Genomic DNA, 25985 nt, shown 5'->3' on the forward strand with positions numbered 1-25985 from the left:
TTTTCCAAATAAAAACACGGATGGAGTCCCTCTGGGAGGTATTGAATAAATATTCCCTGAAAGTACCTTTCTAATATGTGAATCATACCTACCAGAGGAATTTGTAAAAATGGAAAAATGCAACTTGAGAAAGAAGGGAAAAAACAGGAATTGATCATTGTGGACAAAACTGAAGTATATGGCAACATAGGGCAACAAAGATATATGAAAAGACCCCCACAGTATTATGTCTTTGTTCCAGACCTTGGTATTAAAAAGGTTAATATTAATTGTTATTATCGGAATTTGCTAAGTTAAAGCTTTAAATTTTCATTTATCTGTAAATCTTGAGTCTCTTGAATAACAGTAAATTACCAACCAAGTAACATTTTCCAATCCAGGCATCATCGTGACTGAAAACTTAAGAAGACAAAATAGCACATCTCACTTTAATCAGCCTAAAAGAAATAGTATTTTATCTTTATCTGGCTAGTCTACCTTGAGGAGATTTAAAGTTTTATTTTGGAATCATTCATCAAATAATACAGTATTATTTAGAGCTTTAGGTAACTACAAAAAAAACAATCCATATTCAGTATAGTGCTTACTATCCAGATGTAAATTTACTTTTTTTTTTTTGTACAAAATTAGGATTTATTTGAAACAATGTTTCTATTTCTCGATTAATCAACACTAATTTTGTTGTGAAAAATAACACTTCATCTATGTACAAAAATAAAACTCTCTTAGTTTCTCTCCAATTGCTACCTGCATCTGTTCTGTCGACCTTCTCCTTCAGTCGCCAAACTAAGAATCCCTTTCTTTGTCTGCCCTTCAGGTCCTTCATAAACTTATTTCCCCACTCTCACTTCCACAGCCTTCTTGATTCACTGTTATATATTGAGTGATACACTACATCATGAAGGATTTGTCTAGGTGTTGGCAAATCTGCCTGTGAAGCTAGAATGTGAAAGTGTCAAAGTTACAAATTGGCTTTCTTTTCATATTCTTTAATACATATTATATTAAAAATGTCAGTATATATGCTGAAATATGAATTATGTCTATGATTTTATTAACAAAACTGTTTTTGTCTGGAGATCATCCATATAAACAAATGTCCAGTCATGGAGATTGAGGCTCATCCAAAAGTCTTTGCCAGTTGGTGTGATCAATTGCTGCAGCTCTCCAGTTCCAAACTCCAAGTAGGAGCCGTGCATCAGCTGACAAGTCCTACCATCTGGCTAACCAATCTTTTTTTTCCATGGAGTTTTTCTCCTTTGGTTGGTGAACCCTCTAGTGTGTCTTGACATCATCAATGCGCACAACAAAGTTGCCTCAGTCTGAAGAATCTATTGAATAGACTATATAGGATATAAGGTAGAGTCCTGCAAGCTTTTCATACTCTACTTTTTCCGATAGGCCAAAAATTCTTCTTAAGATTCCCAGGAAATTTCATTTCCTGAGTTGACCTCTGACCTCAGATAAATAAGGCTGTTTACCTTCTCAAAGCTGTAGTGTCCAGCCTCAGAGTGGATTCTTGGTCCCTCCCCTCATACTCTTAGGTACTTTGTCTTATCCTCATTAATTTATAGTTCTTGTTTCTTTGCCTATATCTTCTAGGGCCAGGAACGACTCTCTGATCTAATTTTTTCTTGAATGCTAAGAAATCTCTTTCATCAAACTTTGAGTAGACCTATGTTTCTGATTAATATGTCAACATCATACCATTAGTTATACCATTATTCAATTTTCAAATTTCAAAGTAATCGGTGTATACCAAAGGCTGGACCGTGATATTGAACAACATCTCATGAAGCTGAATTCCAGACATCCTTACTGTTTTCTCCCTTGCAAAAGTTAACAGGTGACATCAAGTACATCCCTGTCTTACACAACTGGTTCGTGGAAGAAATTGGATAGGTTAGATCTGAAAGTTATAGTAAGTGTTCTCCATCAACTTAAGTTGATCAACAGATCAATAAGCAAAAGTAATATTTTTCTTCCAGAGTAATAATTTTATTGTTTATTGAACTATTTCAGTAGTTTTTATCATAAAATAATAAAACAGAAGCAAACTATTTAAGATATGACAAAGAAATAGTTCAAATTCATAGTTGATAATTATTACAAATTAAATTATTGTACTGCTTTAATCTGTTCACGGTAATATTTCAAGATATGGTACTATTTTCAATTTAAAAAACATAAATTTCTTGACTCTTCGCAAAAAAAGTCTTAAAATTGAAATTATTAACTTTAGTTAAGATATAATCATGTTCCAATCAGTCTAATCAATTTGCAAAATATAATTTAAAATAATTGGTAGTATTTTTGTTTAAAATGCTTTAGTTTTTGTAGTTTTCTGTTCATACACTACATTTGTATTTTCTTACCTTTTTATAGAACTTGTTTTTCCTGATAATCAAGTCATCTAATCCTATTATTAATTGCTGCTACCTGCTATAATATTTTACTCATAACAAAAGCTTCTCTAATCATTTTGTTTACTATACTGTGATCTACTGTTTTCAAGCATAAACCTAAAAATTATAAAACATCTAGTCAACTTTGGATTGAAAAGAGATCACGATGGAAAGTTTTTGAGATAATGAAAATTATCTCCATTATGCTTAGTGGGGTGATGATTACAGTTTCTAACCTCCAATTTTTCAGGGAAAAAAATACAACAAAGCTAAAAACGTTAATCTTTCTCCGTCTTTTTCTTCCATAGTACAAAAACTTTGTATTTTTATAGCAACATTACCTATAATAAATTAAGTAAGAGTACAAGGGCATACCCAGAACCCTCAAAACTAGAGGGGGACAAGCCATAATCAAACAGATTGTGACATTTCAGTAAGGAAAGATCAAACGAAACCAACATTTTAAGAAAATTATATAATTTTCTTAAAATGTTGGTTTCACAATGAAATTATGAGAAAGAGCTAAGTACATAAGTACAGTCAAATGGGGACCAGAAAGAGCTCACAAGTTAGAATAGTTCTGAAAATTGCTCACCTAAGTTTTTTGGGATCCCACTAACATATTTCAACTTTATCACCACAATACTTTTTGTCAAAACCTCTTTATAGTTACCATTTTGACTTATAATTTTGAAATACACTCACTTCAAAACAAAGAGGCCAAACAAAAAAATCATTGAAATAATATTGTTTGGTAATTTACTCTTCTTTAATTTATTATAAAACAAATATTAGAATTATTAATTATCAATTGGAATGATTGTGGAAAATATTCTTAGGACTTTATTGAATTGACATTGTAAATAAAATAATGCATTAAAATTGTATTAATAATGATCATGCACTCCCCCTTATAGCTTAAGGTAGAAAATATTAGTTCCAAAATAATAATAATTAGGAGTAGGAGCTTAGATAAGCTAAATAATCCAGTCTGAATGAGTGATCTACTATTTCATAGTCTCCTATTACAATATAAAACATTTTCCTGCTAGAATTGACTTAGGGAATAGCTGTTCTATTCTAATTATATTATTAAATGGAATTTGGTTCAGGTGCGGTCAAATTAAACTCAAATAGTAAATTGGTGTACTATTATTTGAGCCGTTTCACCTGGGCATTCATGCGTATATTTCAAAATTATGAGACAGAATGTATTCCAACCAAATGGTGACTAAAAAGAGTTTATGACAGAAAATGTTGAGATCATAAAGTTAAATACATTATCAGAATTCACAAAAAAACATAAGAGAGCAATTTTCAGAACTATTCTAAAACTTTTGAGACCTCTTTCTGGTCACCAGTTGATTAATAATTAGTAATTTACTACTCTAGAAATAAATTTATTTCTACAAATTGAAAACAAATAAATTGTTTTCATTTAGAAGCAATTTTATTTTTCTGGAAGATTAGTGATTTAATATTAGTGTAATATTAAAAGGAAGATGGTCCCAGTATGGTCAAAGAAAAACTTAAATAGTCATGAATCTATTTATAATTAGTCAACGCTTCGCCCCCACGTTCCAGGGTTTTATAAGGGTTGAAAAAAAAAAAAAATTATATTAAAAATATCCTCTTTTAGCCCAAATGAATCCCTGGAATGAAACATTAGCTTTTTTTTTTTTTAACTATAATACATAGTTTTACAACTATTTGAGTTTTTCTTTGACCGCACCTGGTCTATCTTCTTTTATAAATTTTAATTTTCATTATTTTGAATACTTTAAAAAAAAAAAAAAAAAAAGACTGTAAATAGAAAGGTGAAAAGAGAAAAATATAGCACCTGAAATGAAATAATAACAACATTTTGAACATTTGAATTAAAATATCTTGAAAAATAAAAATTAGAGTTGTATACTGCAAGTGATGGAAATTTTCTGCATTTCATCTTTTTTGTGATGAGCTATAATTTAAAATTGCATCTTGACACATCAGATATTAATAGTGCTGATATAACACTATTCACTACCAAAACTTGAATGCACACGGGACTGATTTACTCGACAAAATTACATACGGCTCTACAATTTTAATTTAACTGAAATATGGATGGAAAATAATGGTAAATAACTTCTATCTAATAAGACAATTCAAACGCCTTGCAGTGTGTCAAAAAAATAAATGATTCACACTTAATGCACATAGATATACAAGCAAAAAATAATGAATCATAGCATAAAAATAGTAATGAGCTCTAGGATCTTTATGCACAGCACAATGTAGAACTATCAGATGGATGAAGTGATATTCTTGTCTCTATATTGTTAGAAACATAATAAACTTCATACACATGGTACTTTTGCCATATAAACCTCAAGGTTCTTTCTCAATTAATAGGAGAAGATGAAAATTTACATCCAATTCCAATAATATTGTTACGGTGCCATAGTGAAAGAAGAACACTGGCGATATCTGCGTAGACAAGGGATGTTACGGTTGTCATGGTGAGATAAAAACACTGGCGAGATCTGTGTAGACAAGAGGTGTTACGATTGTCATGGGAAAAGCAAAACACGAGCGATATGTTCTGACGAGTGGGTTTTGTTTTTGTGAAGCCGACAGTTTGATTTTGGAACACGTATGTTCAGACAAGTGGGTTTTGGTTTTGTGAAGGTGACAGTTTGATTTTGGAACACATTACGATTTTTCAATGTGAAGTGGTAATAGTTTAAAGGGCCTCTGTCTTTACTGTTCGAACCGAAATAGCATCATATGACATTTCTCATATGGTGCTATTTCGGTTTTAGAACCAGACTTATCCTACCAGCCAAGTACACAATCGATTCCATCACACCAGTGAACCCAAAGACCCCAGTTAAACGAAGTTAACATAGCTCAGGGGCGATCACACCGAAATATAACTTGTTTTAGATGCTCTGGGTTAGGGCACATGACCAGAGAATGTAGGGTACTAACGTGCTGGAATTGCAAGAAGAAGGGCCACACTTCAAAAGACTGTCCCAAACTCAAAAAGCGAGATAAGCAGCAGGGAAACGTGAAGGGGGGGTCAGACATAAATGGACTATATCTGAACAAAACCCGGAAGTCCATGCGGAACTCGACTGAATTGTTGGAAACCGTAAGGGAAATATTTTGTGGAAATGCTGTCTCAATCATGATAAAAATCCCAAAGGATAATTGACCATTTATAATGGTAGATATTTTAGGTAAAGGCATATTAGGACTTCTGGACTCAGGAGCGACAAGATCATTATTGAATGTTGAAACATGGGAGGAATTCTCCTAACTAGGAATCTGTTTAGAAAAGACAGGTAATACAAAACTCAATCTTGCAGATGGGGCACTGACTAGTTATTGGTAACACTACCAGTCAAATTCGGAAAAAAAGTGGTATTAATCAAATTAATTAATAAACAAACTTTATTTGAGGATAGATTTTTGGGAGAGGATGAAGGTTATCCATAACTGGGAAAAAGGCAGCTGGGATGGAGTGAGGTGGTTGACGAAAGAATGGTTCTATCAGGAATAAGAGGAGGAGCATCTTTAACTGGTGAACAACCGCAGCGCCTAGAAAATCTCATTCATAAATGGAAAACTTGGGTGATATGTGATGTAGAACATTATATCAATACGGGTAATCAAAGGCCCCACGTTGGGCACCAGATGTTTACATTCCTTATTTTAGCTATCACAAACTATATTTACTAATGATAATGTAAACTATATCACAAATGAATAATATAATTAAATAAAACATTATTTAATAATTATAATTAAGACAATAAAATAAATAAAAATGTTATTGTATTTTATAAAATAAATATCATTAAAAATAAAATTTTAATACATTATTTCATTCTTAAGTTTCACTTTTATACACCAATCCAAAGACTGCCACAATTTTTTTAAAAATTTATGTCATCAATATCCTGTATAATTTTATTTTATTTTGTTGTCTTTATTCTTCATTCTTACAAAGATTAATAGATAAAAACAGATTAATGTAATAGAAGTAAATGGTAATACACCATTTTCATGAGAATTATTGATTTCTGATGTCTTTTTTAACGATATAACAGGGATTTTATTAATTATAAAGAAATATATTTTAAAAAAAGAATTGAATCTAATGAGATGTGGTGAAATAACTCTTCCTTGTTAAAATTATTTATTTTAACGAATCATGATGTTTCGGGGCAGTTGCCCTACTATCAGGTTATCTACAATACAAATTTACACTTAATATAAATATATCTTCATTTTTTTATTAAGCTGTTCTCCTTATTAGTCATAGGTATAATTCAATAATTGCTAAGAGATTCTTCTTATTTATTATTGTATATGAAATTTTATTTATTAATTTATTTAAAAAAACTGATAGCAATAAGAATATTGTTTATACCTATGCCTAATAAGAACATCTTAATAGTGAAAATTGAAGATATATTTATATTAAGTGTAAATTTGTTTGGTAGTTACCCTCATGATGGGGTGATAATAAACTTTGTTAATGATTCATTAAAGTAAATTATTTTAACAAGGAAGAGTTATTTCACCACATTTCATTACATTAATGGAAACTCATTCAGTAAGAAACGTATAATATTAAAAAAAAATTAAACCTGTACAACTATAACCCATGAAGGGCCAGGGATGCAGTACTTTGTAAGGGAGTACTATTACTAGACCACAGTTGTACAAAGAGGTGATTTGGTCAGATTTTTACACAGAGAACCCATTTTAAGAGGCAGTGTGGTCACCACAGCTCTCCCGAACCCATAGGACTGGCTCATGGCTACAGTGACGTATGGAAACAGAAAATAATTATCAGCCACAGCCGGATTCGAACCCAGATCCTTGGAGTTAGTAGCCCAGTGGTAAGGCACTGTGCTACCCTTTCCCTAAAGAAACATACAACAGTAACATTATAGGACTTATAGGTTTAAAATATGAAGTAACAATAAATAGATAAGAGATTAATTGAATATATTTCATCTTACAAAAGAAAAATACATTTAGTACAGTCTCATAATGGAATGATCCAATAGCTACTGCTAGAACACACAAATATATATATATCATTATTCAGTCATTCATTATTACAGCTACTCAGTAGGTAGTCAAATGGTCTTGATGAAAAGATATATTTATTTTACAGTTAACAATAATTATATAATAGTTATAATTACAAAGTAAAATACTGACTAAAGAGGAAACAAGGTGATGAAAGAAATGAGTACGATCATTTCTTTAAAATATATCTTAAAATATTATAATTTATTTACACATTAATAAATAAATAAATAAATCAATTCATAATTCATTTAAAAAGCAATGTAGGAATCGTAATACAGACTTTGCATCGGTATAAAGAAATATTTATATTATTTATTAAAAATAAATACTATATCACACGTGTGTAAAATACAGAAATAGTCGAAATGCCACATTTGAAAATATATAAGCTGGCTTCTCGTTTTAGTATTTATATATGTACATGGTATTTACAACGTTTTCATGTGTACAAAATATACAAACGAAAAAAATATTAAATTTTTCAGTTTATAATATTCTACCCACTTCTAGGGTTTGGTTCAGGAATTTCATCAGTTTCTATCGATTTGAGGTCCCTTCTTTTTGGCATTTCGGCAACGATGGAATCTGCTTTATGGTCAAGAAGTTGAGGGGAATCATTGAGGATTGGCTTTGGATCAGACAAATGAGAAGAGAATTTAATCAACGGATCTTGCGGCTTATCGATGCTCTTAACGAGAGTATCTGCACTGAGTGGTTTCTTTATTTCCACCTTTTTACTATTTTCATTTGCCGAACCATTTTTCGCACACGATCCTTCATCCACAGCCACAACCTTAGTAGGTTTAGGCTCCTCATGACCCTCTGCAGTTGTCTTAGCTTCTTCTACAGGCTGCGGTGTGGTCAACTTCCCTGATAGATCAACATCTGATGTACGAGAACTTACAGTTACTGCTTCTACATCACGTTTTTCTCTCAACTCCTTCGGATCACTACCTAGAATATCCCTTCCAACTTTCTCTACTTCATTTTCTAACTTCTTCTCTTCTTTCTCTTTTGTAGCCATCTGTACCTTTCCTTTGACAGCCAAAGGCAGTGGGACACCTTTTGCCATACTCACAACTATTGGATCTTCATGAACCATGCTTTCATACTTTTCTGGTGGCACTTCTTTTTCTTCTCTATTTTTCTCTGATAGGTTTACTTCCTTGACATTTATTTCTGTATCTTTAGCAACAGGCTCGACGTTTTTATTTAATTCTGCGGTCATATCCTTACTACTGTTAGTTCTAGTTTCAGCCCGAACTACTGTCTTCAGTTCGTTTATAAGTTCTTCTCCTTTAGCAATCAGCTCATCTTGAGCTTTTTGATGTTCCTTAATTCTTTCAATAAGTCTTTCTTTTTTAGTTTCTTTTACATTCTTATCAATAATTTTTGCATTTTCCTTTTCTTTCTCATTGATATTATCCAATACAACTTCCTTCTCTAACTTCTTGGGTGGTTCAGGTAAATCAACTTTCTTCCTTACTTCTTCTTTTACAGGAGTGTCGATAATAGAATTGACTTTCAGCGGAATATCTACTTTAGCAATATTATTTTCTTTAGGAGAATTTATAATAGGTAGAACGTCCTTTATAGGAAGTTCTACTTTAGAAATTTTAATTTCTTTCTTAATAGCGATGGGCTCTTCTGGGACAGGGGGTTCTCTTTTGATTTCATTACTTTCTATAATATTTCCTTTGTTAAGAACACTTTCTTTAGACATTTCCTTCTGATCTGCAATGATCTTTGATTCAGATTTCAAATTTGGCAAAGCAGCAGCAAGTTCATTAACACTATTTAACTTCTCTAAAGTTTCATCTTTGATTACAACTGAAACAAAAAAGATAAACATCAGTAAAACATCCAATAATATAAATTAAATGTAATAAGGATGCAAATAAATTTCAAAACAATTATCAAAGCATTATGTCATCAGCACCTCAGTACATTTGAGTGTGTGAAGTATTTTTATTGAAATGAAAGATAAATAATGACCGATGCTCCTGATAAACTCTGATATAAATCAAATCAATTTAAATAAAATTAGTTTTGACTTTAAAGTGAAAATATACTGAGAAGAATAAAAAATGGGCCAACAATGATTTATAATGGAATACTAAAACAAGCACCAATGACTTTTTTTAATACAATATAATTTTAATTGTCCTAAAATTTAAGTTTTTCCTGTCTAGATTAATTTATTTTATTTATATATTACCACAAAATTGGCAACCCCACCAGGATAGTCTTTCCAAATAATTTTCTCAATGAAAACGAAATATTATTATTAAATATAAACAAATAAAAATAACACCACAATATAAATGTTTTAAATCCAACTTATCCAATTCTTTCATTTAATCAATTCTATCCTGCTCAGAAATCAGAAACAGTTTGATTAAACTTAGAAAAATCATTTCTCTTAGGCCAGCTAGAAATAATATAGGAAGTGATCAAGTTACAAGTTGGCGAACAAGGGTAGTGACTACAACTCACTTCAATAAGGGAAAATATAAAAATTATCCTTTTCTTAAATAAAGAATTGAGTTATAATAATAGTAGTAGTATACCTTTTGGCAATTTAGAATCCACAATAGATTGTGGCAGTGGAGGTCGCAGAGCTTTGACATCAGGCTTTGAAATGGCTTCCTCAGTGGCATACAAGTTAGCGTAAGTTCCAAGGACCATTATAATGAGACCAATGAACACCAACAACTAGAAAAATAAAAATAAATTGTTATAAAATTATTATTATATTGAAATACTAAAGTGCTGGTACAAAGACTTGACAGGTGTCTCATGTTTTCTGACTTACTGAAAAAATTACGAGATTCATTCCATCAAACTATAGCCATATGAGAATTTTTAAATTTGAAGAAAAAACAATGACCTCTATTGATATAATTAAAATATTTTAAGAGTGAAACTTATGCAATTAAATGAAAAAAATATTTTATTCTGGGACAAAAGTTCACCAAGAGTAATTAAAATAATAAATAGGGAAGGAAATTCCAAGAGGTTGCAAGAATGACAAAGGATTTGCTGAAGGAGGCAATTCCATGAATGAGCATGTATAAATCAATCAGTTGGGCTCTAGTATTTAATGAATGGATGGATGAACCTAGAGTAAGGAGATCAAGAATTTATGTAGGTATTTTGGTTTTACAGACTCCATAAAGAAAAAACCTAGAACTTGTCTTTGGAAGATAATATGAAGCCCCTTCAACACAGTATACCCGAAGATGAATTTTATGAAGCAATTAATGGGTGTTTTCAGACTCCTATCAAGCCCAGCATATAGTCCTCCATGGACCAATCAACTATAGTACTATATAGTGCTTATTATGTAACTCTAAATTGTTTACATTAAATTACTTTCATCATCAGAATCTGTCATAATTCTGGCACTGTCTTTCAACTCAAAAACTCTGCAAAGGGTGGCGAAATGTCGCCAAGTAAATAGCTGATAACTATTTTTTACTCTTTCTTGACCAAACTTCCAATCATCACCTTCACAAAAACAATTTTTTTTTGGTACTTAGATCACTAACCTTGTCAAACTTCATATACTACAGAATTATTTGAAAATAATTGGATTTAAAAGAAATACGACAGCTAAAATTTAACTCTCAAATGAGAAATTAAACAAGTTTAATCTTCACATAAAAAAATTCTTATCGGCTGGTTTAGTAATAAAGAAGCATAAAAGGAAAAACATCAAATATATATATATATATATTTGATGCATATATATATATATATATGCATCAAATGCTACGACTTTCTTCTCTGAAATTTAAATCATAAAGAAGTTTACTGTATCAAAAATAAGCAATATATGCTAAAATAAACTCAACTTACCTTAGCCAGTAACCTTTCATTGTTGTTCTTAGACGACAACGATATGAAGATGACAGCCGGAATGACCACACAAATGACAACACCAATCGTTGAACCGACAAGGCCTAGGACCAGTTCAATGTTAGGGATGAGAAGGCCGATGACTAGTGATAAAGTCACTATAACTAAAGTTATACATTGGAACCTCGATTCAGGAATGTGGGCAGATCCAGTCTGGGCGTGCTCGTAACCCTGCATCAAATGGGACTTATATCAAACCATCTTACTTCATAATGAACAAAAACAAAAATTTATTAATATCTGAACTAAAAAGTCAAATTGGACATAAGGCTTATTTATTTTTAATATGATTAGGGAGCAGACTAGTGCAGTAGTATTACGAGAGAAAATAAATTGTAAAAAAACTTGTTTAATGTGACATTTTATCTTGAGTTGCAGAACTTTATGTGTCAATATTCCCTTGACAATACCCATAACACTTTTTCTAAATTAAAAAAAATTAAAAGGATTAAAGTTATGTAGCGTAAAATTTGAAAAATCTTTAACAGACTGCCAATTTCAAATTTGAAACACACTTGACAACCAAAACCACATCATTCCTCCATATGGACATAGATATTTACAAATCTAAGGTGTCTAAAAGAGTTGAGCAGTCGTAAATTAAGGTGTTAAATGTTAGATTACAATTAAAATTAAATACCTTACTGAATAATAGGGAATGGATGCTGGCCCTACATGGGAAGATAACCAATGGGAAACTGACTGCTACAGACATCAAGAATCCAATTTTTATCACGTCACTCGTTATTACCTTTGAGAAATTCATCATCAGGTTACCTTAAAAAAAAAAAAATAATAATAATTCAAATTTATAAAATCAAAGAACCTCCATAAAAACATGAGTTCAGAACAAATAAGAAAAGCTTTCATATAAAAGCTTTTTTACCTGAAAATGACTGATCACAATAAGCGATGTATCCAAAGAAGCCAACTGATATGTAGAACATTGTTACCATGTTAGTCGCAGATCTAACTACCGAGTTCATTCTGTCAAGTGGAGTACTTGGAGGTGAATCAAATATCTCAAATAGCTGCCTAAAAATAAAAATTAATTATGAAAATTAGTCACAAAATCATATTTTTAAAAGGTACCAAAACAAAACTAGAAACTTTGAATTCCTTAGTAAATTCATGAACCGAATAAAATTAATCCCTGCATATTTAATGTTTAAATTGGATTTATTATGCTTTAGTTAATCCTAAAATATGTATACAAAAGGAAGACGGTCCAGGTACAATCAAAATAACTCAAGTAGTAACTAAACTATTGCCGAACTTGGCAGGGTTTCTTCAGGGCTAAAGAAGATACAAACGACTAAAACAATGTAACAAAGTAAGGGAATAGATAACATTAAATCAAAGTAAACAAAGATATGGCTAAAAATTATTTAAAAAATGTGAAAGTTTTTTTTAAAAATGAACAAAGTAAATTAAAGAAAAGAAAAATAAGATAACACAGAAAAGAAAAAAACAAACAAGAATTACAAAAAGTTATTACACAATTCATGAAAACGAAAAAGATAACAAATAAGAATGTAAATAAAAGAGTAATACAAAAATACAGTACACACACACTAAAAGACAGAAAATAAGAATAAAATAAAGGTCAAGAAAAAAGGAAAATTTCCTTTTTTTAAAAAGGATATTAAAGAGGAATTATACTATAGAATACATTAAATAAAAAAATTAAAAAAGGATATTAAATAAGGATTATACTATAGAATATATTAAATAAGGAATATACTATAGAATACATTAAATAAGGATAATACAATAGAATACATTAAATAAGGAAATTAAAAAAGGATATTTTCCTTTTTTCTTGACTTTTATTTTACTCTTATTTTCTGTCTTTTAGTGTGTGCTGTATTTTTGTATTACTCTTTTATTTACATTCTTATTAGTTATTTTCATTAATTGTCTAATACTTTGTCATAATTCTTGTTTATGTATAATTTTACCTATACATCATATTTTTATTTTCTTTAATTTACTTTGTTAATTTTTATATAAATTATCAAATATTTTAATTCATTTTTAGCCATACCTTAGTTTACTTTTCATATTATCTATTCTCTTACTTAGTTATGTTATTTTATTTGTTTGTAATTATTTTTTTTTTAGCCCTTATGAAGACCTGCAAAGTGGGGACAAACATTGACTCATAATAAATAGTTTAATTACTATTTAAATTATTTTAACTGTAGCCAGACCATCTTTCTTTTATATATTAAACATTTTCAATCAATCATCTTCAAATAAAATATATATAATTGTTAAAACTTACGTTTGGCAAGATAGAGCCATAGAAAATATAGGAATACATTGCAGAATACCAGATGGCCTCCAATAATACACCTTGTCTATCCAATCCGCAGTTATCAAGTGATCGACAGCTTCACCAAGAACCTATCTCAAAAATTAAACACTATTTAATATAATTATCAAAAGTCATCTATATAAAACCATTTTGTTGCTTAAGCATGTAAATAAAAAAAAAATTTACATCATTAAAATAAAAAATATATATATTGTAATATGCTCTTTTTGAGTAAATAGTATATTTTGATGTATAAAGGGTTTTTAATATGTTTTATTTTAATATTGTTCATTTGTTTTGTTTATCCAAAAAGCAAGCTAACCAATTTTCATTGTCCATAACAAATTCGTGATTCAAAACAAAACCAAGATGGCGGTACATATTCTTCAGTCAACAATTCCGTTGAATCAAGGCCACGTTGAGCAGATTCAAATATCATAAAAACTATTTTAACTCGTCCCCTCATAATTGAAAGTATAGTAAATTAAAGGAAAAATAGTGCAAAAGAATAATATTCAGAAAGTAAATCATTTGCAAAAATCCCTAACTGTTGTGCGACAATCGATGTTTACATGTAACCTCGAGGCAGGTTTTGGTTTTGGAGGGGCTTTCGTGTTTGAGGCGACGAAGAGAAAGGATGTCTTCAGGATGAGGAGGTCCTCATCAATTTCTGTCAAGAAGGAAGCCATTTTGGATGCTAGGACAGAAGAATAGAGAAAAAAGAAGATACTAGGGATCATCAAAAGGAAGATCGTGAACTTAATTAGTTTTGTTATACATAAAAATAGATACATGTGTAAAATAGATTTTAATTTAATTAATTGTAATTATTGTAAATGCCTGTTTCTGATTGCCTAGCAACAACACCACCTGAGATTAAGAATCTTTTTATATAATAAAATTTAATTATCTATTTAGTATTAAAGTTCTTAAATTGAAACCCAAATGATCTTTTATATTTCAAAAAAGTTTATAAAACGAGCAAAGATTCTTTTTATTTTATTTTTAAATAATTACAATATATATTCAACATGCCTTTCTAGAGATATCTCGAAAGAATTCTTGAATATCCTCTTTTTTAATAAGGAGAATATACTATTTAATAATAGTTGTTTTATATGCATCGATGGTTGTAGTTATGATTTTATTTTTTATTTTTCAATGTTCAATATTGTTCATTTGTTTTGTTGAACCAAAACACAAGCTAACCAATTTTCATCATTCAAATATGGAGTAAAAAGATGTTTAAAATATTGAAGATAGCATGCGAGTCATTCCAGCCAAAGTCCGTTGAATTGCTGTTATGGTGAGAAGAGAAATTAAAATGTTATCAACTTTTGTTATTTTGTATCATAATTGTATTTACAGTAAATTTTAGAAAAAATAGAAGTCGATAATAAGTATTAAGAAAAAATATACATATAGGAAATCATAACCAAATCTCAAAATTGTAGTGGGACAATTGATATTTGGATCTACTACCGAAAAATGAACAAAGAAAAACTGGAGGGAATGGCGGGGAATAGTACGTCTCTGGGAAGCTGACTACTTTTGCCTACTGTCAATGTTAGATATTTAGAAAGAAGATCAGAAGCCAGCTGTCATCCAAGAAGATTATATTATTTAAGGAAGAAAGACACTTTTAGTTTGGATCGCCAGTGGATTGGAGGTATCCTAGAAGCTAAAATAGGACCAAGCCTTTGTCTACTGTCAGCAGTCAGGTAGCACCTTTAGAACGAAGACATCGAGAACCATCATTCATCAAAGAAACATATATAATTAGTTAGCTTCCTTTACTTAGGATTTAATTATATTTGTAAAAGCAGCTATTAATGTAGTTAAGAGTAATTGTGTTCTGATTGTCAGGAAAACCTGCCCTGAGATAAGAGTCAATAATATTATATATAATTTAAAATAAAGTTATATCTATTTAATATTTAATCTTTTCATTTAAACCTTGTCATCTTCAAAGCTATTTTTTAGATCTGAGAATAATAAAAACTATTCAATTTCTTTTTATTTATTCTAAAAAATCTGGAATATTACAGTATGTAGCCAACAAAACTAGGGTTGTTGGATGTCTCTAAAATGATGCATTGATTTTTAAAAAAATGAAACAGTATGAAAAACATACTGGTGATTTTTTCAGACTTATGATTTACCTCAACTTAAGCAACTATTTATAACAGTGGTTCCCAACGTATTTTTAGTACAAGAAGGAAAATGGCAAAACCCTTTTGGTAGAAGTCGGTAAGTGGCTGAACCGTTACATAATCATTTGATACAAATAGAGTGTGAGATGCCGTCTTTTCAGCAAAAACTAAAATAGGCTATGATATCCACACAAAGCCTGAGCAAAATTGAAGAAACTCTGGGATGCTAAGGTTCAAAACTGTGATGAGTTGAGGTAGAATGACCTATTCCAAATTGTTTTGGCGGAACCCCTGTGTTACACAGAATTATGGTTGGGATCCACTGATTTATTATCTCAGAAAAAAACTAAAGCTCTTAATTTTAATCTAAGCCAAAATTTCTATAGCGAAAAATTCTTAAAAAATATTTCTATAACTTTTATAAGATTTAAATATTTCATGACCAGCAATTACAATTATTAATAGAAAAGAATTTTTAATCAAATATCCAAATCCTTAAAAAACAAAAAAACTTAAAAATGATTGCAGAAGATAAATAAATTACTTCTATAACTCAAATGTTATCTTTTTTACTCAAAGTTTGTTGTCTAACTTTAAGAAAAAGTATCCAAATGGATCATATGGCTCTTAAGTCACTATTCTGTAAATTTGATTGAGCTATTTATTAAATACTCATTGATTTGTTTATATTTTTTTATTATGAATCTAATGTTTCAAGATGTAAAATCCAGAACAGTTTGAAAATAATGTGATATAAAAGTACAACATTCATAAATGTAACCACTGTAATTAAATATATTCATACATAACCTTTTTATCACATCATTTCGGATTCTCTCTCTCTCTCTCTCTCTCTCTCTCTCTCTCTCTCTCTCTCTCTCTCTCTCTCTCTCAAAATCTCTAAATAAATAAATAAATAAATATCCTCTCATAAATAAAATAACTTGTATTCAATTTAAGTATCAACCCAATCTTTATTATTTTTTTAAGTGTCCAACATTTTGGTGAACTTGGCCATCCTCAAGTAAAATCTTAAATATACATTTACACCTCGCATCCAATAATTTAAAAACTTTTTGCAGTCTATTCTACCTAGATCATTAATTTTGGTCAAATTACTTTATCATGTCACTTTTCCATTAAATTTTAAAACCTTTAAATACAAATTTAACTTAACACTATTATCACTCTCTTATCACACAAGATAGACTGAAACGTTGGACATTTAACTTGGATACATATTATTTTATCTAAACAATAAATCCAGTTTCAAAAAAGTGAAAAGATTATGTATACAATAAATACCCTTTATAATTCAAAATGTCGCAATGCTAAATTTTAGTAATCAATCATTTTTAATTTCATCGAAATGATTAGTCATTTTCTTTAAATATTCTTGTGTACAGTAATGTAATTATAAATATTTTTTTAAAGTACATATTTTTATTTTAATAAAAACTTTATTATAACTAATCAAACTAATAATGATAATTAAAATAAAATTATGATTCTACCTTCAAAACCAAACAGGCATAAAAGGCAACAGTAGCTGCACAGACACCGCTAAGGCTATCCACGTTCTTAAGCAAGCCCAGAGGGAGCACCACAAAGATAGCAATAGCTGAAAAATAAATTATGCTATGACAAATGAAAGACATATTTTTATAAACTAAATACTTTGATATATTTTTAAAAGAATACTTAAGTATTTTAATTATCTAAATATAAAGTTATAAGAAAATAACACACCTTTAAAAAAAAAAAATAGATCATTAAAAGAATTTAACATTTAAGGCACATTAGCTAGCTGAATTTTGATCTCACAAACTTCACTCATCGTAGACCAGCTACCAATTTGAACATATCTCTATCAATAACTTAAAATGCCAAACGTCTTTAAGAATACTTCATGAGCTTCTGAATCCACCAAATATTTGTTTTTATATTTTCATTATGTCACATTTTCATAAAAATACAAATGGTCTTTAATATAAAATAGATTTTATTCTTATTGAAATTGACTGACAGCACTTAAATGCTGAATTTAAGAATTTAAAATTGCTCTAAAGCACTTTAATTCAAAATAATTAACCATCTCTCATTAACAGTAATAATAATAAAAAAATTAATTAATTAACAGAGTTATAATCAAATATAAATACTAATGTAAGTAATAAACAAAGTTATAATATTTTTCTTTTCTCCAATATAACGATATATCATAATTTAAAATAAAATTAAAAAAAAAAAAATTATGCTACATTAATTTTTTTTCCTGTATTGTCAGCTTTTTTCTTGTTCCTCTATTAGTTTGCTTTTCCTTTTTTTCCCTTTCTACCAGTTTTCCTCCTGTCTATTTTTAATTCTCTCTATTCACTTCATATTTCTCTTTTCTAGGGACCCGACAAAAATACTGAATGTATTATACAAATTAATGGACTCATCAAATTTTAGTTAAAACTTTAGAGGACAAATAAAAAAAAGTTATTAATAAATACAAATTTAGAGATAATTGATAGAAAAATAGGTTAAAAATAAACCAACAAGTTAAAAATAAGTAAATAGGTTAAGAAAACAAAACAAATAAATATTATTGGATATCCTTAGAGCTAATTTCCAGTCAGGGGATGAAATAATAAAAATAGAAATTAATACAGGCATTTTTAACAAACCGATAAGAACACTCGGCCGGAGTGCTGTGGGATGCTGAAATCCAAATAATGGGCCAACGATACCAGGTCCAAGATCACCCATAATCACAAAGTAAGCGACGCATGTCCCCAGCAGAAAACCAATTATACACAGTTCTACTGTCAGTTTTCCAGTTGGTCCAAATGCTCTGAAAGCTACAAAAAAAAAAGTAAATAAATACATATTTTTTGTCTGAAAATATTCTATTACAAATATCTAATTTGGTTGCTTTAAAATCATTTCAAAACTTATAATAATATAACTAATTAAAATTATTGCTTACTTTACATTTAAACAATAAATATAAAGTATAAGACATATAATAAAATAAACATTAAGTAATGGGGAAAAAAAAATCATCAACACTACCACAGATAATAATATTAAAAGTAACTAAATAATGTTAAACAGGAATCAGAAAAATAATAATTATATTTTCATATATTCATTTTGTTTATAGTAGTTTTTAGTAATTAATAAATACAGTTTTTCATAAGGCTATCAATGATACATAATACATGTAAAGAAGCATATACCTTTCCATGATACTGTGAGGTGATTTCAATTTTTGTATGCTATAAAAATATAACTGTGAATAATATATTTGTTCATTTTAAGGTTTGGGTTGAGTAAAGATGATTTATAATAATTTTAAAAAAATAATCATTGTTCATATCACCAAGGACAACAGAAAACAGAAAAAGTTACGCTTGCTTAATCATATTTCTCATCCCTGACCTACTTGTGAGGGAGACCATTAAATCATCAATTTAAAGCCACAAGGTAAACAATGTACATTTGTTCAACTCAATCGCAAGCTTAAAAGCATTTTAAAAAGTGAAAGTAAAAAAAATAAATAACAATAATTAAAAAAGGAAAACAGCTGATTAAAAATTTGTTTGATTAGAAAATATATAGACAGAGTATCCAAAGTAAATTGAACACTATACATATTCAACTTGACCGAAACTAAAATGAAAACACTTAAAAGCACATTTTAAAAGGGAAAAAATATATACACCAACAGAGAAAACCATTAAAATATTTCTCTGTTGGTGTATAATAATGTTCTATAATAATATAATACAAACTAAATATTAATTAACAAAATACCAAGCATTTCAAAGTTTTTTCTTTTTTCCATGATCGCTGATTTCATCAGGTAATGGCAAGAAAGTCGAGAGATGATGTTGCTAAACAGTAGCATCAAAATTGACAGAATTATACCACACTGTGAAAAAAAAATAACACATGGAAAATATTACATTAAAATTAATCTAATAAAGATAAATATTTCTACATTTTATTTATTTCTATTTATTTATTAATTTTATTTTTAAATTTTATATATTGCTATTTATTTATTTCTTTCTAACAACGATAAATATTTTTACATTTTTACCCTTTTAACAAAGCAGCTAAAAGTCATTTATTACCAACATACGGAGTGATCTAATGTTTGTTTTTTATCAAAAGATGATACCTACTCACAAATATGTATACTATACATTACAAAAACAGATATATAAATAGTAATGATTACAAACTAACAAAACTACTGACAAAAATAGTATAATAAAGTATAATTTGGGGAAGTACAAGTTGGAATAAAATTTATTTTCCCAATTTAAAATAGACTTGTTTAACCCTTATTAGTCGCTAGATTTTTATACATGATCCTCACTAGGTAGTAGGTGGTTCCAGTAAATATGCAAAAAATATTTAGTATTGTAAGAATAACATTTTTGTTAGAAATTATTTATTAAATACATACATCAGATTCAAATAATTATTTATTTAGAAAAATCAGTGATGTATAACTGGAGATGTCAATTGCTCTGTTGCGGATACTTAACTAATAAACAGTCCAGCCAATTCTTCCAACAAAAAAATACCCGCTCAATGCCTTGAAAAACAGTATAACTATTTCATGGTTACAGTAATGTTGCATTGGGTTAGACGTAATCATTAATAGTACAAGTTAAGTCAGGAAAGTAACTGCTACTTTAACAATCACATGTATACACCTTGACGGTTAACTATCATACAGTTTCAGTTATTGCAACAAAAGTGTAAACCACTACCGTGGTATAACTACTTGATAGTTACAATCATGACAGCATTAACTATCAAGGACTTATAGTTGCATTAACTGCCACATTTAACTGTCATATGTAAATGCCTTGACAGTGAACTGTAGCAACATACCAACTTAAAAAAATGTAATTACGATTCAAACTTAAAATTGTATCAGCCGCAGCAACAAAAAAACAAAACAAATTTCCCCAAGAACTTAAAATCAGGGAGTTTCGCTCAGTCATTTCCCATATGACTCCTGTTGTCACGTGAGTGACATAGGATCAATAAGGGACAAATTTATTAAAAGTATAGACTTTGAATCACTAACCAGATGAGTGGAGCATATATAACTATCCTACAGGTTGCCCCAATATTCTAACTAAAGTGGGAAGTTCGAGTTTTCATTACATGGGATAACCTCAAAATTTTCAGTCAATATTGAATTATAAGTAGTAAGGGAAGTATTGTTTGATACTGAGCATTTCTAATTTGATTTTTCAATCAAAATATACAATTTAAAGTCCCTTGAGTAAATAACTAATTCCTAGAAAATAGTGTGTATGTTGACAGTCTACATCAAAAACGAAAATTTGTACAAAACTGAAAATAAGATATTTAAAGTAATTACAGTACCTTTGTTAGTAACTGGTATCTAATAGTAACTTGTTTGCTAAAATTTAAAGTAATAAGAAATTTAAAGTAAGCATATGTATGCCTGGTATGTTATAGTTATTTTAACTAAAATAAAATCATAGGAAGAATCACTTAATATAATCCATGTAAATGTGTGTACACATTTTTCCCTAAAATATTTTACATTTTCATTAAACTTATCAGATTAATGACCGTTTAAATGGTTTTCAATATCAGTTAGGCCTTGTACTCATTAAGTAAACAGTACAACATTATAGATACAGAATTTTCACAATGGCAAACATTTTCAAAAAGTAAATTCAATTTTGTTTCTTTGAAATTATCAACTGTCACTCATTGTTGGTAGAAGTAAAATAATGGATATATATGAATAATGAAAGGATCTGATAGTTACCCAAAGGAGAAATAAGTTACCCAGGTTGAAAATTAATTTCTAAAAATTAGGTTAGTATTTAATGAAATGTTACAAAGTTTTAGGAAAGTTTTTGGTATTAAGTTATGGTAAGTGACTGTTGGTTGAAGGTAAAACATTGTAATTAACAAACATTTCAACATTGTAAATGTTTTCAATTTTTAAGTTACCATGGTTTATTAGTGAGTACTGCATATAAAGCAGAGTTGGGCAAAAATTAGCTATAGATGAAAATAAGAGCTAAAATTGTTATGGATACAATAATTATTTATTAATGGTTTATTCTTGAAGCATTCATAAGGGTCGTATCCATAACAATTTTAGCTGTAGTTTTATCCATAGACCATCTCTGATTTACAGAAATATAGTCAACATCAATAACAAAGAAATATATAAATGATATTTAAATTTATAGCATTATAATACAGATAAGATATTATTGCTTAAGTTATAATACCCCACAAGTCCGAAAAAATCAATAATATGATTTTCTTACTATTTAAATTAAAAAAAAAAAAAAAAACTCATAATTCTAGACATCTTGTAACGACCATTGTTTCCTAAGATAATTTTTTCTGATTTCAAGTATTCTATAAAAAAAAATTTTTTTTCTTTAATATAATTTTTGGACTTACGAGGACCCCAGCCTAAGGAATGAAATATTTTTCCAATATTGATAATGAGAAAAAGAATCCACTTAATAAAAAAAAAAAACTCGTAACAAGAGAATACAAAGTAATCTACTATAGTTGCATTCAAAATTATTTTCTCTATCCATATTACAATTGATTAGGTAGCTGAGTATAACAACCATATGCCAATTAAAACTGCAATTGTTCATGAAAAGAAAGTGATTAACCAAATAGACATATCTAATAATAGCAAATATATAATTGTAATAAAAAGCTTTATATACTCAATGAGTAAATGTAGATACATTTAAAAAAATGTTATTATTGTTAAGCGTTTATTTTAAGATTGAAAACTTTTCATAAAATTTGAAATAAACAAATTAAGCATAGCTAGGAACTTAAACTCACAACATATAAATTTTATAAAATACTATTTAAATAGAGTTAGATTTATTGAAGTTATAATTTAAACATTAGTAAACTGAGGACAACGAGAGAAAAAAAAAAACACCATGATCTTATTTTGAAAATTCATACATTCATTGCATTAAAACTGATTAATAAGCCATGACTAGAACAATAAAATAATATTGAATGATACTAAAAAATATTTTTGTTTATTGATAAGATATCGGATCATAAAGTTGATTTTTAACAAGCAATGGGCATTTTAATAATTATAATTAAAAAGCATTTTACTCAGATTTATTTATGCATATTTCATTTATTTCTTAACTATGCATTCAAGAATATGTACAATAAAAAATCATTACATCTTTATTTCTACGAATTACACTATACAAGTACTCTTTAAGTTTACTGAAGTGAATTTTGATGTTATAATTCATATTAAAAAGGAATTTAAATTATTTCACATTGATTAAAATGGTAATAAATCAGAGCTATAATTATTTGAATAAAATTGTAAAATAAAAATCATGATCATGTGAAAAAAAATAAAATAAAAACCAAAAAGCTATTGTAACTGGAAAAAGTAAAGTGTCCATAAGCAAAAATTTTATAGCCCTATCAATTGCAAAAATAAATCCAAAACTGATAAAAAAGAGCCAACAGCAGAGGTATTTAAAAATGCCTAATAAGGAATTTTGAAGTTAATTGAATTATTAATACAACAAATGATATAATTTATTTTTCTAATTAATTGAAAACATCCAATAAACAAAGATTAGACTAATATCATAAGTGTATTAAATTCAGCATATGGTAGAATTATTTCTTAATTTTCGATTGCAATCAATCTATCATACTATTTATAGTGAGTTCTGTGAAGATTGCTGTTTCCTTAAGTTCTTATCACTCAGTGATATTTACAATTCCGACTCAGCCAATCTATTACTGAATAAAAACATTTTAACACTGTGATAAAAGTTAATGAACTTATAAAATTAAAGAATTAGCAAAGAAAAAATTAATACATATATATGTCAAGTAAAATTAAATAAAATCATCTTTCATACCTGCTTGAAACAAAACGGCATAGCAAGAACACTAACACCGATAATGCTGTTCGCTAGGGTGATGACATTGCCAGCATGAGTTCCCATAATGAATAAAAAATAATTTTCTGAAAATAAAAAAAAAGCAGAGGAAATTATTAAAATGTTAATAAGCGAGTATTAATCCTAAAGGTGTAAGAAATACACTAAATTATTAGCTGGATGATGATGTTATTTAAAACAAAAACAAACTATAATTACCTTGAACAAGACAAAAGTTTCCTGACTTGACAATGAGAAAAAAAAATTATAAACACAAAACACTATTACAGCTTCAACATCACAAAGTCTACTCAAATTAACAAGCAGCCCTAAAGAAAGAGAAAAATATATAATATTGATTAGTAAATTACCCTTTGTTAGGTAAATTGCTGCTTAGGTTTGTATCGAATTGTTTACATATTGCGAAACAAGGACTCACACTACCTCCAACCCATTGGAGGCTCTAACCAAATCTATTGGACTGTCGCCTATACGCGCTAGGGGCCGCTAGTATCGCCCTCCCCGCCAAAGAGCTACTCCCACGCCACCAGCGCTGTCTGATAAATGTTTACACTAACTTCCATACAATCTTATTTATATATTTTTTAGACATTTCTTCTCCGAAGGAAGTAATAAGATAATTTTGTTTCAAAAGTCTATCAGTACTAAATCTAGAATTATTCCGACTAAAAGATTATGTATTATAGTGATAGCCAACCCTATTCAAAACCATGATTGATTGTTAATATTTAAAGTGGAGGTTCATTGGCTGCCGCAACCACTAGCATGGTGTAGACATTTGCTGTCTTACAATAAGGATTTGTTTGATAGTAGAGTTGGGTAGTAATTAAATACTTTCGTAATTATCTACTTTTTCAACTAATAAATACTAGTTATGTAATTGCAACTACAGTTACAAAAATGTAGTTCTATTTTCTAGGTTTTGCAATTACAGTAATTGTAGTTGGTATTCATAAATCCAACTACTTGTTTAAACAAAACGTAGTTATAAAAATAATTACAATAAGTAATTGTAACTGTAGTTATTGAGTAATACATAGAACCACGTACTTATTAACCATATTTCATTCAATTTGGGAAAAATAAAGAGGAATTTATATTTATTTTAGTTATTTTACTTATTTTTTGTTTCTTTCGTTAGTTTTCATTTATTACCAGTACAATTATTTTATGTTAAGCGTAATTTACTATAAAATGTATTATATTTAATATAATACATTTTTAATATAAAGACACTGCAGGTAGTAATATAGTATGTTTATTAACAGCCTCAACTACTTCAATCACTGACAAATTCTAAAATATAAGTCAAATCTACCAAATTGCATGCTGTATTTAAAAATAAATTAAATTTACAACCTACAAGAGACGTAAAAGTGGCTTATAACATTTTGCCACCAAACCCCATAATTAAGGTATGATAAGCAAATATTAAATGCATTTTTAAGAAATTAATGAAATTTAAATTAAATATATTATAATATATTTTAATGTTATTTAAAATACAGTATGTTAAACACCAATAATTTTGTTAAATATAGTGTATTCTCGTTTAAATGAAATAAGTTGAACCTATTTAAGTCTCAAACTCAAACTCTTTGTTGATATTTTAGATCAACAATATTGATAATTGAGTGATGATAATAGTAGTGTAAGATAAATCAATAAAATAAATAAATTAATAAATCAAATTATAAGAAAAAAAATTAAAAGTTTTAAAATTAAATGAAAGTGTGAAAAAATAGATTAATTTAACCTGAGCAGAATAACCTGCAAAAAAATTAATTGCTGAATGTGAGGTGTAAATTTATTTTTAAGATTATCCTTGAGGATGGTCAGAGCCCTGTTTCATAATAAAGTACAAACTAATACTATTAGTCTTGTCGATTCAATATAATACAATTACACTGACTTGTACAATAGTAACTAGTACTTTAGTACTTTTTAACTTCTTTAATATCACCAATAGTCTCCTTATTATGAAAAAAAATGTATTAGTGTAATTAACACGTTGTATCTATGCTTCTTTTTGAACTAATACTATCAGCTTTCATTATGATACAGGGCCCAGGTGGGCCGAAACGTGTGGCAATTAAAACATTTA

The 25985-nt window shown here is 28.6% G+C and overlaps 1 protein-coding gene and 1 long non-coding RNA gene across 4 annotated transcripts; both read right to left on the minus strand.

Moving 5' to 3' along the window:
• Window positions 1-98: 98 nt before the first annotated feature.
• On the minus strand, window positions 99-4389 carry LOC136795955 (uncharacterized). Its single transcript, XR_010843656.1, has 3 exons — window positions 4246-4389; window positions 2376-2522; window positions 99-939 (listed from the first exon to the last, which is right to left on the minus strand). It is a non-coding gene; the product is annotated as an uncharacterized lncRNA (long non-coding RNA).
• Window positions 4390-7392: 3003 nt separating this feature from the next.
• Window positions 7393-24363, minus strand: LOC106685645 (putative sodium-coupled neutral amino acid transporter 10). Of its 3 annotated transcripts, XM_014428444.1 has the most exons (12): window positions 24278-24347; window positions 24080-24189; window positions 23840-23946; window positions 19698-19815; window positions 18566-18739; window positions 17408-17514; window positions 13708-13829; window positions 12307-12455; window positions 12061-12197; window positions 11361-11591; window positions 10070-10214; window positions 7393-9329 (listed from the first exon to the last, which is right to left on the minus strand). In XM_014428444.1, exons 3-12 carry the CDS (start codon window positions 23924-23926, stop codon window positions 7996-7998), a joined length of 2604 nt encoding a protein of 867 aa, XP_014283930.1. In that variant the 5' UTR covers window positions 23927-23946; window positions 24080-24189; window positions 24278-24347; the 3' UTR covers window positions 7393-7995. The 3 variants fall into 3 exon arrangements, with proteins under 3 accessions (XP_014283930.1, XP_014283929.1, XP_014283928.1); XM_014428443.2 differs by lacking the exon at window positions 24080-24189 and having other exon boundaries at window positions 24232-24363; XM_014428442.2 differs by having other exon boundaries at window positions 24080-24341.
• Between the last annotated feature and the right edge of the window lie 1622 nt (window positions 24364-25985).

The sequence above is a fragment of the Halyomorpha halys genome, unplaced genomic scaffold, assembly GCF_000696795.3.
Source record: "Halyomorpha halys isolate HHAL.00 unplaced genomic scaffold, Hhal_1.1 Scaffold720.1, whole genome shotgun sequence".
Taxonomy (NCBI): Eukaryota; Metazoa; Arthropoda; class Insecta; order Hemiptera; family Pentatomidae; genus Halyomorpha; species Halyomorpha halys.